Consider the following 16259-nt stretch of genomic DNA (forward strand, 5'->3'; position numbering starts at 1 on the left):
AATTTTGAATATTTTATTGGTAAATTGGATTTACCCGTTTTGATACTTTAAATTAAAAATATTATATGTAGGTAACTTTAATATTGTTTGTTGTTTACAATATAATTTTATGAAAACTTATTACAGGAGTTTCCAATAGGGCTATTCGTCAAGTCCAAGCTATCCAAGTCAATTTTATAATGTGTGTATCTGTTAATACTTACGAAAATAAACATAGTTTTATTTTATTTTTATTTTATTTTATAAAAAATTATAAGCAATCTAGTTTTGATCTGCATTATCATTACATCCATATTTTCACATGGCATAATGATAATGAATATGCAAATATAGGTATGTGTAAATAATAATATGTATTACCTATATAAAAGTAAAAGAAAAGTAATATGTATATTATACATGTACTTACATAGGTACATACTTATGTACCTACATAATATTAAGTGGATAGGCATAGGTATCTCATTATTAAGTACAGTATTGTCCACTTATGTAATTGTGACTAATGATATTGAGGACAAAATGAAAAATAAGCAGTATCAAGATCGTTCAGTCCATTTTCCCTAGGGTTGCACACTCAAAATTTTGATTTCCCTAATTGCCATCAGATTCTGGTTTACCTATACACAACTTCGAAATTTATTATGATAGCAACATTTATCTAACTTCAGGGTAATCGCTGAACGTTGATCGTTCAGTGTTCACACTTCAGTGCATTGTCAAATGTCAAATATAGAAAACCTTTGTTGAATGAAAATTCTTAAGTTTTGTGCTCGCTGTTATTGAAACAAATTTCATCGTTCAAGATGGCTCTAAAAGCTCAAGTTGGACAAAGTAAGTACTATAATTATTATGATAAATTTTTATATGACCAAGAAGCTTAGGTTTATTACCGATCTGAAACCCTAACTAGCCCATCTATCTTTTATCGATGACTAATATTTTTAGCCAATACTGTTTATAGTGTGTTGGGAATAATTGCAAAATCAAATAATGGTTTAGGGGCGAGCAAAATCAATTCCTGTTTCCCTATAGTAGAATATGACAATAAGACATCACACTCCAAAATTATTAACTTTTTGTAATTTTATCATCATTTACGAGTAACAATATCAGATACTTTCATCATTTCATAATAATTATTACAAACTAAATTAATATCTGTAATGATATCGTGAAATAAAGAAATAAAACGTCGCTAAAGTTGACCTAGGTGTCTGTTATTGATTTTCTTGTCACTTCACAGTGGGGTGGGAAGGGGTGAGAAAACGTCATACATTGCGGTCATACTACTTACTGCCCACTTACATGATCTCCATATCTATTTTTATAATTACATAAATGCAAAATATGTTGTATAAATTCTATTGTTGAGTAAATCTCAACAATTTTAAGCTTTAGCAAAATTTTCGTAATAAATGCAACTTTACCTAATATTTATGTATTTAAATATATTTTTTGTTGTATTTGCAAAATTGGATACATAACAACATATTTTACTATAAACTGAGCAATATTATTAAAATGAGAAAAACTATTTATCACTGTAGGATTTTGATGACACAGAAATTTCCAGTAAAGAAATAATTTTTTCAGATTTTTAAAAGTTATGTTAAGATGCTTGTCATAGATATAATTAGATAGTTAAGACTTTATGAAAGGTAAATATCTTGATAATTATTTAAAAAAATGTATGTCTATGTAAACCTATGTAAATCTTTAAACCTTAGATGTATGCTAGATCTTTAAACCTATTTAATTAAACTAAATTTGACTGTGATGCACTATTATTATTATATTAGATAAAGCCGGAGCAGGTCAGTACTCACTAGTAATCTCCAGAAAATATCATCAAAACAGTCTATTTCATTTAATTAATAGTTCTAATACATTTCATAACCCCTGTTTTATTGTAGAGCTAATAAAACAATCAATTTTATAGAGATTATGAATGAAGTCATTCGGTACCGACCCAAAGGTAAAGAGAATCAGAAAGTGGAATGGAGGATCCTTATTGTGGATCAGCTGTCTATGAGGATGGTGTCTGCTTGCTGCAAAATGCATGACATTTCCGCCGAGGGGATTACATGTATGTTGTTTTCTTTTTATTAATGTTGCAATCTCAATATTATTAGATGTCTTTTAAATAGCAATCGACTCAGCATATTTGCTTGAAATAGAGAAACCTCTCCAGAATTGATTGGTTAATGAAAAAAAGCAATAACACTCATATAAAAAAATTTAAGCTAAGTAGGTCAGTGCTAGCAAAGTTGCAAAGGCACATTTGTTAAGCATTCACTATGTTTATTAGTAATGTTCTAAAATATTGTATAGCTATATTGTAGAATATGTATACAATATATAAAAACAAAATTTTAAAATGATGTTTAATTAAAAATATATTATTATATCTATGGTTTTTTGTATGTTTCAGTGGTGGAAGATATTCATAAGAAGAGGGAACCACTCTACACAATGGATGGAATTTACTTAATCACTCCATCTGAAAAGTCAGTGCATGCTCTTATCAATGACTTTTCAATAGGCAATCGTATTATGTACAAGGCTGCACATGTGTTTTTCACTGAAGGTAATATTTGATAGTTATTCTCCATATCAAAAAAATTGCTAAAGTATACACATTACACTGATATACACATTATCCATTCATTCACATATTAAATCATAATTCAGAGTTATTTATTATTTATTTACATTTATTAGCTTGATATTTAGTTGCATTTTCAATTTTATTTTACTTTTACTTACAGCTTGTCCTGATGTACTATTTGATGAATTATCCCGTAGTCGTGTAGCTAAATATATCAAAACATTAAAGGAAATCAACATAGCTTACATACCGTATGAACAACAGGTTTGTTCTTTCAGTTTTGCTTGCCCTCTCAGTATTTCACCAAGTAGAATTTATATGTTATGATGAATTACTATGTATACCATAAAACTATTTTGAGATTCCATTATTACTTTACACGCTGCTCTAAACTAGTGTGTCCTGAGGAATTGTTCAACGAACTATGCAAGTCTTCTGCTGCCAGAAAGATAAAAACTTTGAAGGAAATCAACATCGCCTTTTTACCTTATGAGAGCCAGGTGATATGTTTGCGAAAATAGATGGTTTATTTTATTTCAGGCCAATGTATTATTTAATATTTAATCAATGATTATTGTTTTGTTATCTATCTTAAAAATTTGATATATTTGCCAGATTGGTTCTTAGTCTATAAGCCTCAATATCAGCCTGAACTTTTTTATAAAAAATTGAAGTAAGTAATTAATTGAGAACATTGTGCAATTCATGTTTAACACTTTGTAAAATAAAATACAAGGATGTATGTTAAAATTTGTATTTAATGTTGTTTGTATTATAGGTGTTCTCGTTGGACTCTCCGGAAACTTTCCAATGCATGTACAACCCAGCGCTCACCCAAACTCGCAATGCCAACATGGAGCGTATTGCAGAACAAATTGCTACGCTTTGCGCAACGCTTGGGGAATATCCGTCGGTGCGATATCGCAGGTAATTCATTAACATTCTGATATTGTTCAAACTGATAATTAATTTCTCTGAAATATTGAATTAATTCGTATAATTTTACAACTTCAATATAGAACCTACTTTAAAATTTCAGTACATACAGTAACTTTTATTATTATGCTTGATATGATTTTTAATTTATACCATTATAATTTTTCAGTGACTGGGAGCGAAATGTGGAATTAGCTCAGCTTATTCAACAAAAGCTTGATGCTTACAAGGTATGCTTTTTTTATATACAATAAATATACGAAATGCATGCTTAAAGGGCGAATGATATCATAATCCGTAACATTTCATCATTTCCGATACCATATTAATAAAGTATTACAATTTCCTATGAAATATTATTTTATAACTTCCATTTGTTCCATTTATCAGGCCGACGAGCCAACCATGGGTGAAGGTCCGGAGAAAGCACGGTCTCAGCTGTTGGTTTTGGATCGCGGGTTCGATTGCGTGTCCCCACTCTTGCATGAGCTCACCCTGCAGGCCATGGCCTATGATCTGCTGCCCATTGAGAATGATGTCTACAGGTTTGATTCCCTTTTATACTAGCTTTGATATAATATGGGGATTAACATTTGTTAACATTAGACATATTGAAATTGATTCTAGATTTCGAAATTTACACAGAAATGTTTAATAGGTCGATTTAATCATACAAAATATGTGGGGTATTTTTTATTATTCATTATTTTAAATAATTTATTTTCCATTCCGTATACAGAAATATCTTGAAAATTGTTATAATATTCAACAACATAACATGATCCAAAAATTATCGGGAATATTATTTTATGAAAATATTTTGGATAATAAGTAAATCAAATCTAAATTTAAAAATTAATTATTAACTGATATCCAATGTTATTTAAAGATATGAAGCATCAGCCGGGAGCATGAAAGAAGTGTTGTTAGATGAAAACGACGAGCTCTGGGTGGAGCTGCGCCATCAGCACATTGCTGTTGTGTCCACGTCAGTCACCAAGAATTTGAAGAAATTCACCGACTCCAAGCGCATGGGAGGAGGTATGTTTTTAATTAATTCGATATAGTACATATTAACATTATAGACCAAAAATAAAATAAAGGAAGGCTTATAGTTGATACATGATAGCAATGTGTGTTCATATATTTCTTGTTTAAAAATATTCTGCATTTGAATTTCAACTTTTGCATTTCAATTTTCAAAGTATATAATAATGTGTATAAGTATAATATTAATAATGAATATATTATGAGGAATACCTGCATCTATTCCTCCACATGAAACAATCCAATTAACAATGTTTTGAAAGCGCATATAATAAAGCTTCTTTTTCACGTAATAAGCACGGAGCGGCAACATCGCATCAGCCGCTCGTCATGCTTTCGTCGTGCGTGAATTTTTTTATTGTTTCTACTTAAATTCCTTGCAATCGTATATTGACGAAATTGTGCGCATTACGTGCGAACTACGTAAACAAAAGGCTTAACTTACAATATAAACCATCCATACATAATTAAATTTACTATCACTACAATTTCCGTATAAAAAATTATCCCATTCAGGTGACAAACAATCTATGCGAGATCTATCACTCATGATCAAGAAGATGCCCCAGTACCAGAAGGAGCTATCGAAGTACGCTACTCATCTGCGTCTTGCTGAAGATTGCATGAAGGCATACCAGGGATATGTCGACAAACTCTGCAAAGTTGAACAGGTGACACAAAATATGTATTTTATATATAATCATTTTTTTGTTTCAAAATAAGTATAGCTACAAAATGTTATAACTTAAATTCTTTAATATTTTATAATTATTATATTTACTTTTGGCTTCATAGAATATAATAATATAAAATCATTGTTTAGGATCTTGCAATGGGTACTGATGCCGAGGGAGAGAAAATTAAAGACCACATGAGGAGCATTGTTCCAGTTCTTTTGGATCAGGTATAGCTAAATACCATATTTATGAACACTGAATTCCAAACTTACATACTTTTTTCATAAAGTTTTTCTTATACGGGCGCATACATACACACACACACACAATAATTTTTAACATAAGTATCACGAAATAAGATGTTAATGTGAATAAGTGTTTTATATAACGCCGCTCACACATTTTTGCAGTTGCGGTATTAATTTCTCATAGCTTTCAACTTTATGCTACATGCTTTTGCTAATTAAGTGATCACCTTTTTAATTGACAAAAAAACGATGGAAGTTGCCCTTTCATATGTTCAGCATGTTATGTTCACCATTTTTAAGGGCGTATTCAGAAAGAAAGCTTGAAACTTATAAGCGCTTATCGGCGCTTGTCAATGCTGGTTCGTTCTTCACAAAGGAAGCATTTCTTTTTTTCTGCGCGTGTTACCAGCGCTGATAAGCGCCGATAAGCGCTTATAAGTTTCAAGCTTTCTTTCTGAATACGCCCTAATACTAATAAATAATAATAATTCCACAGTCCGTCAAGAACTACGACAAGATGCGCATAATAGCGCTGTACATAATGTCGAAGAACGGCATCTCTGAAGAGAATCTCAACAAGCTGGTGACGCACGCGCAGCTAGAACCATCTGATAAGCAAGCCCTGTTGAATCTGGCCAACCTCGGATTGAATGTTGTTGTTGATGTTAGTATGAAATTTATATGCATGTTTGTAATTATGTATTATACAAAAATTAAAAAAAGAAAACGATTTAAGTAGGAAATTAATAAATTTAAAGTTTTCCAAGTTAAACAAGTAAGCGGTAAGAAACCACTTTTTTGCACAGTTAATATCTTATCGGTTAATTAATTTATTTTTAAGTAGAAACGTAATGTATGTTTATTATTGCAGGGCAACAGGAAGAAGCAATATCAAGTGCCTCGGAAGGAGAGGATCACTGAACAAACATATCAGATGTCAAGATGGACACCTGTTATCAAGGTAAGAATATGTTTCCCAAAAAATGTATATCTATACTAATATTATAAAGCTGCAGAGTTTGTTTGAACGCGCTAATCTCTGGAACTACTGGTCCGATTTGAAAGATTCTTTCGGCGTTAGATAGTCCGTTTATCGAGGAAGGCTATAGGCTATATATCATCACGCTAAGACCAACAGGTACGGAGCACTGCGAGTAAAACCGCGGAGCGCAGCTAGTTATTTATATCAGCATAATTTTTTTTTTAGTTTATATCAGTTATCAAAATGTCATCATCATATCAAAATATTAGTGGTAATACATTATGTAGTAAACTAGCTTTCCAGCCCGAATACCGCTATCCATTGGTGAAAACTGAATGAAAATCGGTGCAGTACTTTTTGAGTTTGTCTTGAACAGATAGATGCGGCAGAGGATTTTGTTTTATAAATATGTAGAAATAAAATTCAGTGAAGATCTTTCAAAATTCAGGATAGATAGTGATTATTAAAAAAAAAATGTTGTTTTTTAATAGGATATAATGGAGGACGCTATTGAAGATAAGCTGGATCAACGTCACTTCCCATTCCTGGCCGGTCGCGCTCAGACTTCCGGCTACCAAGCTCCGACGAGGTAAATAATATTATTACATATTAGTATAAAATTGCAATAAAAAAAATATATTTTTATGTATATTTTTTAATGAATAAAATAATTCAGCAAAAAACGTAAGATACAAAATTGATTTGTTATGGTTTTTTTTTTTTAATTTAGCATTATTGTATTGACATGTTATTTTTTTGCACTTTAGCGTCCGTTATGGCCACTGGCATAAGGACAAAGCTCAACAGACCATCAAGAATGTACCTCGATTGATCGTTTTTGTTGTTGGAGGTAAGTCACTTAACAAACAGTAATAAGTAATTATCTATACTAATATTATAAAGCTGAAGAGTTTGTTTGTTTGTTTGAACGCGCTAATCTCGGGAACGACTGGTCCGATTTGAAAAATTCTTTCGGTGTTAGATAACCCATTTATCGAGGATGGTTATAGGCTATATATCATCACGCTACGACCAACAGGGGTGAAACCGCGCGGAGCAGCTAGTTATATATATATATATAACTATAACGATTCCATGTTAAATAAATTGTTCCCTTCCAAGTTCCAACGATAAAAATGTTAAGTTGACGTGAAATGAATTGGCATTTGACACGTTCTCCTACTTTTAGTTCTTGGATATGTCGTTTTTCTCACGTCTTTATCAATAAAAAAAATCTGTTAATTAATTATTATAATAATACTTCCAGGTGTGTGTTTCTCGGAGGTACGTTGCGCGTACGAAGTCACGGCGGCTCTAAAGAACTGGGAGGTCATCATTGGCTCCTCCCACATTCTCACTCCCGACAACTTCCTCTCGGACCTCAGCTCTCTCACGGCTTAAACATTGACCTCTATATATCTTTGGTTTTTCCTTTAAACATCCCGATTTATTCACCGTTAGATTGGGTTTCGTTTTACGCGTTTTGAGGGTACTTGGAAAAGTACAATCGTGTTTTAATTGCCTATGATTTGTGATTTTATCACGAAATTAAGTATTATAATTATATCGAGATGGGGTGTGACATCTAACTTTTCGTTATTATTATATAGATTATATTAAAAGACAATGTATAAAATGTTTATTTTAATAATACTATAATTTATGTTACATGTTATAAGTTTTAAAAGTGTGGCTGTTACATGTATAAATTTAAATTTGATTAAAACATTGGTCGTTGTGTGTACTTTATAGTATTCATAATTAGTACCTACCTTACTCTAGTTAAAATCATTTAAGTATTGCTATATAAAATTATATTTAAATGAAAATTCAGGTTACGCATATTGCAATAATATTTGTAACATTTTTTTGATTTACATTCAGTTATAACCAATGCATTTCTTTGAACTAAAATGTCCCAAAATTATAAACTTTTCTTCCTTAAAGTAGCATATGTCGTTATTAGAATAATTCAGATAGCGTCTAGAACAAATTAACTAGTACTTATTGTTATAATTCGTATCAGAACTCGCTTTGATGTTTATAAGATAAAGAGATTACCGTTTTAGCTGCTACGTTGAAGAAAATATTGTTTCATTAATTTAAAGGAAATTGTGTTGAAATATTTCTCTTTGAGACATTTTATTGCTATCTTTCAAAATATTATTATGAATTAAATCAAGTAAACATATTTATAATAACAACGTGTTCAACTACCTATATATTTTATTATTTATTATGAATTTGAGCTAATCTATATCATATAATTGTTTACATTCCGCAGTAGAATATATCATTATAATAAATTAATCACATGACTTTAATCAACGTTATATCTCTTATAAATAAGTCAGTTTCTCTCGGTAGTGTTAAATTATATAACAAATAGGGTTAACCTTTGACCTATATTTAGCACATAGATTGTGTTTTATGGTTTTATTTATATATTTAGTGTAGTCGGTTTAACTGCAACGAAATCTTGAAATTACTAAATGTAGACTTGCGTTTAAGCTACGGTAATTTTAAGACCTGGACAGATACAGTATCATTGTCGACATTTTCTGATTTTCACATATATGCGACTACACTAGATATACACACACATAGTGATAAACAGCTATATTATTTATAGATAATAGCTACAATCGGTATAAGCGAGGCGAAAAGCGATGGGTCAGATTACAAATTACTCTATCATTCGGTCTAGCATTTATTTACAAATTTATCATGTGAACTCCAGTTGGCCCATGGTTCTTCGCTTCGTTTTAGTTATTAAAGATTTGTGCAATTATGTAGAAATATGCATATTAATTGTGTTGTCAGTATTCATCTGTTAACAGTTTTATTAAATTATTCTTAACCATTATCTTCGTTTTATTTATGTACCATTGATAAGGCTTCAATTTGATCAAATGACTTCAGTGAAGATGTCGGCGACCTAGGGTTATCATTTTGTTAAATAATAGTGTTAATAACATTAGTTAGTTGGGCTTCAGAGAGAGAACGCGTCATGGCTAAAGAACTTATTATTTTGGCATATTCTGGTGGATTAGACACCAGCTGCATTTTAAAATGGTAAATTTAAATTAATTTTGAAAAAGGCTATGAAAAGTATTTACTTTATAATATGTAAACGTGTAGTTTAATAATTTTGTGAAAAATTACACAGGTTAATTCAGAAAAACTACGACGTCGTTTGTTATATGGCAGACATTGGCCAAGATGATGACTTCGCTCAAGCTAAAAAGAAAGCTATGTTAATTGGCGCGAAAGACGTAAGTTTTTTTTTTATATTTTAATTTTATTATTTCCTATGCAATAAATATGAATAGAAAACATTTAAAAGTACATAATTTAATAATAATTTTATTTTTTCTTGCACTTTTAAAGGTGATTGTAGAAGATTTACGCAAACAATTTGTCAGCGATTACATGCTACCAGCAATTCAAATGGGATTAGTTTATGAAAGTCGTTACTACTTGGGAACGTCTCTAGCCCGTCCCTGCATTTCAGTCGGTATTGTAAACACTGCAAAGAGATTAGGAGCTAAGTAAGTCTTTAATTACAATAACCTAAAATTGCCTTAAAACACCTTAATTTGGAAACAATTCAAATTTTATCCTCAAACATTGTACCCAAATGAATAAGTAGTATATATGATAACAATTATTGTTGAATCTTATGTTTACGTGAATTAATTTACGATTATTTAAAGGTATATTTCCCATGGTGCGACTGGAAAGGGTAACGACCAAGTCAGATTCGAGTTGAGCGTTTATTCTCTCTGGCCTGAGGGAAAAGTAAGTCGTGATCGCAATTCTTAAATATTTTTAAATAGATTATGAATACTTTGCAAAGATAAGTTTCACGAGCAATTTTTATGTTATTTTTTATTAGGTAATTGCTCCATGGCGTCTTCCTGAATTCTTCAATAGATTCCAAGGACGTAAAGATTTGCTTGAATTCGCCAAACAAGAGAATATACCTGTTTCTGCAACGCCCAAAGAGCCATGGTCCACAGACGAGAACATCATGCATATCAGGTAATTAATTGTGTTATTTTCACCATTATTATTGTTCAGTAAATTTTAAAAATTATTTGAATAAAATCGCATTCGAATAACATTCATTTAAAAAAATATTTACGTGTTAATTAGTTCATTGTTTTGCATAATATAAGTATCTATGATTTAAATTATTATAGCAAGCCAAGCCCCACCTTAAGCAATTAATAAAAATCAAATAAAAACAAATACTTTCCACTAAAAAATCCAGCATGATAATATTTTAAAAATGTGAACGTTCGTTGCGAAACGGCGTGGGGCGCCACCGCGACCGCGGTCGAAATCGGTTCGAATCCTGTCTCATTTTGATCATTTCTGATTCGCAGATCAATCTTTTTTTGTATTCTTTGTATTTTCAAAAATATGGTATAAGCATTAAAGCTATAAAACTAAAAATAACATTAATACATTCCACACATTTTTTTTTCCGTCTTATTGCGAAATCTGCGTCGAGTGAACAGTAATTTTTATTTTATTTTTTTAGTTATGAATCGGGAGTCCTGGAAGATCCAGCCGCAATACCTCCAAAGGGGATTTATAAGATGACACGAGATCTTCAACAAGCTGAAGATTACCCCAGCGTCATTGATATCACTTTTGATAAAGGTTATATCGATATTAATAATTAAAAAAAAAGTAGTTACTTGAAAACCTCTGTCGTTTTTAAAACATTTTGTGGTAAAGTTTGAACAATTTGTAAGTTTGTTTGTAGGAAGTAATCTCTGATACTGCTGAGTGGATTTAGAAAATTTTAATTCACGCTAGAAATTTATTGCAGTATACATACTATTTCTTCATGCAGGATAAATCGATCGGAGTCAGAGGGAACGGCTAAATAGACTAGAATGATTTAGATTTGAAAAATGACTTTATTGCTTATTTTCTAGGATTGCCTGTATCTATCAACATTCCAAGCGGACAACAGAAAGCTTTATTCATTAATGATCCCCTTAAAATTGTTGAAACTCTGAATAAATTGGGAGGACAGCATGGTGTAGGTCGTATAGACATTGTAGAAAACAGATTTCTTGGACTTAAGGTAATCAAATCGGTTTGGAAATTGTATGTGTCGGACTCTTCTATGTACTACTAATATTTGATAAATTCAAAAAAATAAGTAACATATTTATAAAAATGGATATTCCCTGAGATATGCATAATTTAATTGCAGCGATCTCATATCTTTAAAATATTATATTCACAAGAACAACAACTTTCAATGGAAATATTCCCCTTTTATCTAATTACATCTATCGATTTTATATAAATAAAAAAGTGGATAAGTGTTAAAATGTTCACATGATATTTCTTCTTACAGTCTAGAGGCCTTTATGAAACTCCAGCTGGAACAATTTTGCATGCGGCGCACCTGGATTTAGAAGCTTTTGCTTTGGATAAGGAAGTTCTAAGGTTACATTCAATACATTTCTATGAATTAAATTTTTTCACCTATCTAAAATCTAAACCATTTATATAACATTATATTTACATTGCAGACTTAAGAAATACCTTCAAGATAAAATGGCTGATTTTGTTTACAATGGCTTTTGGTTTTCTCCAGAGGCCACTTATACCAAAAAGTGCTTAGAGATGTCTCAGGAATCAGTGAATGGAACAGTCACAATACAAATTTATAAAGGAAATTGTAAGCGTCATTTATAGTATAAATTTCATATCATAACTATATTTTTTTAAGTTCTTTTCAAGATTATTAAAAGTGAGATCAGTATCATAATGTAGAGTCGAAAAATTCTTCTTTACGCGCCGCGCCGGCTATGATGTATGAAATTCGAATTAAAGGGGTACGGTTTATTCGTCTGGTATATATGGGGAAAAGCAATCATGAATCAAAACGATAGGCCAGATTATATTATACAATCAATATTGTATTTTAAACGACAATTTATATCAGACTTTTATACTCGCGCATACAATAGATTAAATATCGATCGCTCAAATGTATAAGACGGGCAATTATCTACCTTTCGTATTGCCATACTTGAGCGTGAACGTTTCTATACCTTTAAAAACATGGAAACGTTTCGAAGCCTTTAAAAAGGAAAAGGAACGGTCTCCTTTAAAGACTTATGTAGGTAACTACTAAATGGGAGTTCGATGTTTGTTTATTTATCTTTTTTTTAAATTTCAGTAAAAATTTTAGCAAGAAAAAGTCCCACAAGCTTATACAACAAGGATCTTGTATCCATGGATATTGCTGGAGGATTCTCGCCTGAAGATAGCACTGGATTTATCAATATTAATGCGATACGTTTAAAGGAGTACGCACGATTTGTAAATAAAACTAAAAATTAAATAAATCTTATGTACACATACATAATTTATTTTTCTTCCTCCATTTCCACGGAAAACATAGATCTGTAATCTCTGTAATTGTTATAGGTCACCTATTGATCTTGAACTTGACAACACGAATTTCGCGTCATATCTCTAACTAGCTGTGCCGCGCGGTTTCACCCGCGTGGCTCCGCTCCTGTTGGTCTTAGCGTGATGATATATAGCCTATAGCCTTCCTCGATAAATGGATAATCTAACACCGAAATAATTTTTCAAATCGGACCAGTAGTTTCCGAGATTAGCGCGTTAAAACAAACAAACAAACTCTTCAGCTTTATAATATTAGTATAGATAAAAAAACTTATCTGTGGTTAAATTTTACATCGCCTGTATTCTAGGGATGGGTCGTCGACGTATTTTTCATCAACGAGACTAGATCGTTAAATGTCGTTCAACTAGTTAAAATCTTCGACTAGTCCATGTGTAAACTGAAACGAATTGACAACGATTGACACGGTCGACCGATACGCGCGCGTAATTACACACAAACTAAAAACAAACAAAATTCAAATTCAACAGTTCACGCGCGTTACGGACTATCTTTTTCACGCTCCTTTCTTCTTTATCTTTCCTTTCTTTCTTTCCGATTAACAAAACATATCGAAACATTATCGCACTTGCTACTATGGTTTTAGAGTTGAAATTCGTAAGACGTCGCGTCGCAAGTTGATACAAACGTGTCGACTCTCTTGTTTAGCCGTCTACAGTGGACTATTATACGTCCACGTTGAAGAGTTAACCGTCGCGTTGCAAGTTGTACGAGCGTTTCGACTCTTTTGTTTAGCCGTTGAATTCAACTAGTGCATTGGTGAGCGATGGACTAGTCGAATCGTTGAGTGTACATAGACGGTTAATTTAACTAGTCCGTTGATTCAACGCCCATCCCTACTGTATTCCAAGTGTCAAAGTCAGATGTGCAATCTATGAGCATGTCAGTCAGGCTTCAGAAACTTCAGAAGTTCAGAACTAGAAATTTTGTTTGTTGTTGTACAGTTTTACCGTGTTTCTATAAAATAACAAGTAATAAGTCCAAAGTACTACATTCATTTATCAAATTAATACATCCATTGAATATAAAAATGCATCGTAATTTACCCCAGAACAAGGAAGCTTTACTAAAATCATACACAACTCGGTTGAAAGAAGATGTTAAAAGTATGCTTGAAAATTTCGAAGGTAATATTAGTATTAGTAGTTTTTTGTAAAATTTGTACAGTTGTTTAATTCAATCGAATGTGTAGTGTCAATAGTTTAATAATTTATAAATCTAATTTTATATTACAGAAATAATTAAACTTGCAAAAGGTGATAATGAATCTCAACTAAATAGAATGACACAAATTGAACAAGATACATTTGAAATGCAAGTGAGAGCTGCAAATATTGGTATAGTATTAATATTTAAAATGTTAATAATTTGGTGGCCCTTCATTTCATTATCAGTTCTCTCTCTCTCTATTGATAATAAGTTGTCTACCAACATAACTCAAGCTTTATAAGTTGCATCTGAATTAATGAGAACAATTATCTATGAGGTTTATTTTAATCATGTAAAATATAAACTAGCTGTGACTCATGGTTTTACTCACACTGCTATGCATCTATAATTCTTAGTTTGATGATAAGGTTATACCTTACTCGACAAATAGGACTATCTAGTATTAGCAAGTTCACCAAACAACCAAGAAACTTTTCAGCTTTATAATATTAGTATAAATTAATTAGGTATTATATTATATTTCAGTGCGTGCAGGAGAATCACTAATGAAACTTGTGTCAGATATCAAACAATATCTAATATTAAATGATTTTCCATCTGTGAATGAAGCAATAACCCAAAATTCAAAACTGTTTAGAACAAAACAACAGGAATGTGATCAGAAACTCATGTCACTAAGAGATGACATCGCTGCAGACTTGTATGACTTAGAAGATGAATACTTTACCAGTATATACAAGTGAATGATAGTATAATTGAAGTATTTTGTATTTATTAGAATAAATTAATTAAGTTATTTTTAGGAAAGTAAATGTTTTCATCTATCTTTATTATAATACTAGCCCGTGTTTTCAAAGAAAAACCCGCATAGTTCCCGTTCCCGTGGGATTTCCAGGATAAAACCTATCCTATGTGTTAATCCAAGTTACCCTCTATATGTGTGATATTTAATTGTAATTAGTTCAGTAGTATTTGCGTAAAAGAGTAACAAACACACACACATCCTCACAAACTTTCACATTAGTAGAACATTAGTAGGATAGGATACCAGCCATAGAAATCTAAATAACAAGACACTAGAAGTCGTAAGCGTGCGTGACCTTGTCGCCACTCAGGTGATTTTCACATCACCAGTGCATTCGTCACTGTTCAGTTGCTCTGGAGACGTATGAGTGTATACATGGTGTGTTTCAGCAATTCCCATTGCGGCAATTCTTCCACAAGTTGTAATTATACTTATCTTAATCTTATCTTAATACTATTATAAAGGCGAAAGTTTGTAAGGATGTATGGATGTATGGATGTTTGTTACTCTTTCACGTAAAAACTACTGAACCGATTACAATGAAATTTAGCACACATATAGAGGGTAACTTGGATTAACACATAGGATAGGTTTTATCCCGGAAATCCCACGGGAACGGGAACTATGCGGGTTTTCCTTTGAAAACGCGGGCGAAGCCGCGGGCGGAAATCTAGTAAAGGAATAATATTTCATCGGAAAATATTTTTTTTTAGAAATAATGTCATTTTTCCTTAAAATTATAGAATATTTACAAGTATTACGAGTGTCACCATAGTAATCGAAATAACAATGAATGACACAGTCGACCATTCTTATTATCACGTTTGTTCGTATTGGAGCAAAAAGTCTCATATGCTTAGGGATGTTATTCTAAAATAAACCGTAAATTCGTGCGTTAGGATACATATTCAAAAGCTTAATTTTATAGTTAAGTTAGTTTTCACTAAAATCAAGCTGTCCAATAAAAGGCATAAGTAGTTTACTTGTGTGTACTGTTTAGCTTTCGGTTTGAATGTGTTGATTTTGGCGACAGCGGTTTTCATACGAATTATGACATTATAGCACTTCTATGTGTCTTGTTATTTAGATTTCTATGATACCAGCTGTTCTATGCAGTTTACCCGCAGAAATTTATTACATTGAAGAAATTTTAATTTTGTTCTATAAATATAGCCTATGTTCATTAGGGGTAATGTAAGATTCTAATGATAACTTCTCGATTAAAATAAAGCTAATATAATTATTTTCAGTAATTAAACAAACCTTTTAATTTTAATGCTTCTTTTTTATAGTTTCTTACCACATATAGAATTT

General features: G+C 31.5%; 3 protein-coding genes across 4 annotated transcripts; all 3 read left to right on the top strand.

The window, feature by feature from the left end:
* Positions 1-699: 699 nt before the first annotated feature.
* Positions 700-9365, top strand: Rop (Syntaxin-binding protein Rop). 2 transcript variants are annotated; one of them, XM_089714159.1, is made up of 15 exons: positions 700-834; positions 1943-2089; positions 2435-2590; positions 2772-2875; positions 3390-3538; positions 3717-3777; positions 3938-4092; positions 4437-4588; positions 5111-5265; positions 5418-5498; positions 6016-6183; positions 6391-6480; positions 6993-7090; positions 7269-7351; positions 7769-9365. In XM_089714159.1, exons 1-15 carry the CDS (start codon positions 807-809, stop codon positions 7900-7902), a joined length of 1761 nt encoding a protein of 586 aa, XP_089570285.1. In that variant the 5' UTR covers positions 700-806; the 3' UTR covers positions 7903-9365. The 2 variants fall into 2 exon arrangements, with proteins under 2 accessions (XP_089570285.1, XP_089570286.1); XM_089714160.1 differs by lacking the exon at positions 2772-2875 and adding an exon at positions 3008-3111.
* A 126-nt stretch (positions 9366-9491) lies between these two features.
* Positions 9492-12904, top strand: Ass (argininosuccinate synthase). Its single transcript, XM_089714953.1, has 10 exons — positions 9492-9576; positions 9671-9776; positions 9892-10052; positions 10218-10302; positions 10400-10545; positions 11051-11172; positions 11454-11605; positions 11885-11976; positions 12063-12211; positions 12716-12904. The coding sequence occupies exons 1-10, from the start codon at positions 9512-9514 to the stop codon at positions 12877-12879; spliced, it is 1242 nt and encodes a 413-aa protein (XP_089571079.1). The 5' UTR covers positions 9492-9511; the 3' UTR covers positions 12880-12904.
* A 977-nt stretch (positions 12905-13881) lies between these two features.
* MED22 (Mediator complex subunit 22) lies at positions 13882-15186 on the top strand. Its single transcript, XM_089714168.1, has 3 exons — positions 13882-14097; positions 14206-14307; positions 14666-15186. Exons 1-3 carry the CDS (start codon positions 14001-14003, stop codon positions 14881-14883), a joined length of 417 nt encoding a protein of 138 aa, XP_089570294.1. The 5' UTR covers positions 13882-14000; the 3' UTR covers positions 14884-15186.
* Positions 15187-16259: the final 1073 nt, after the last annotated feature.

Source organism: Colias philodice, chromosome 3, assembly GCF_061535455.1.
Source record: "Colias philodice isolate Cphi_HAF_F1 chromosome 3, ilColPhil1 Martin Lab GWU primary, whole genome shotgun sequence".
NCBI lineage: Eukaryota > Metazoa > Arthropoda > Insecta > Lepidoptera > Pieridae > Colias > Colias philodice.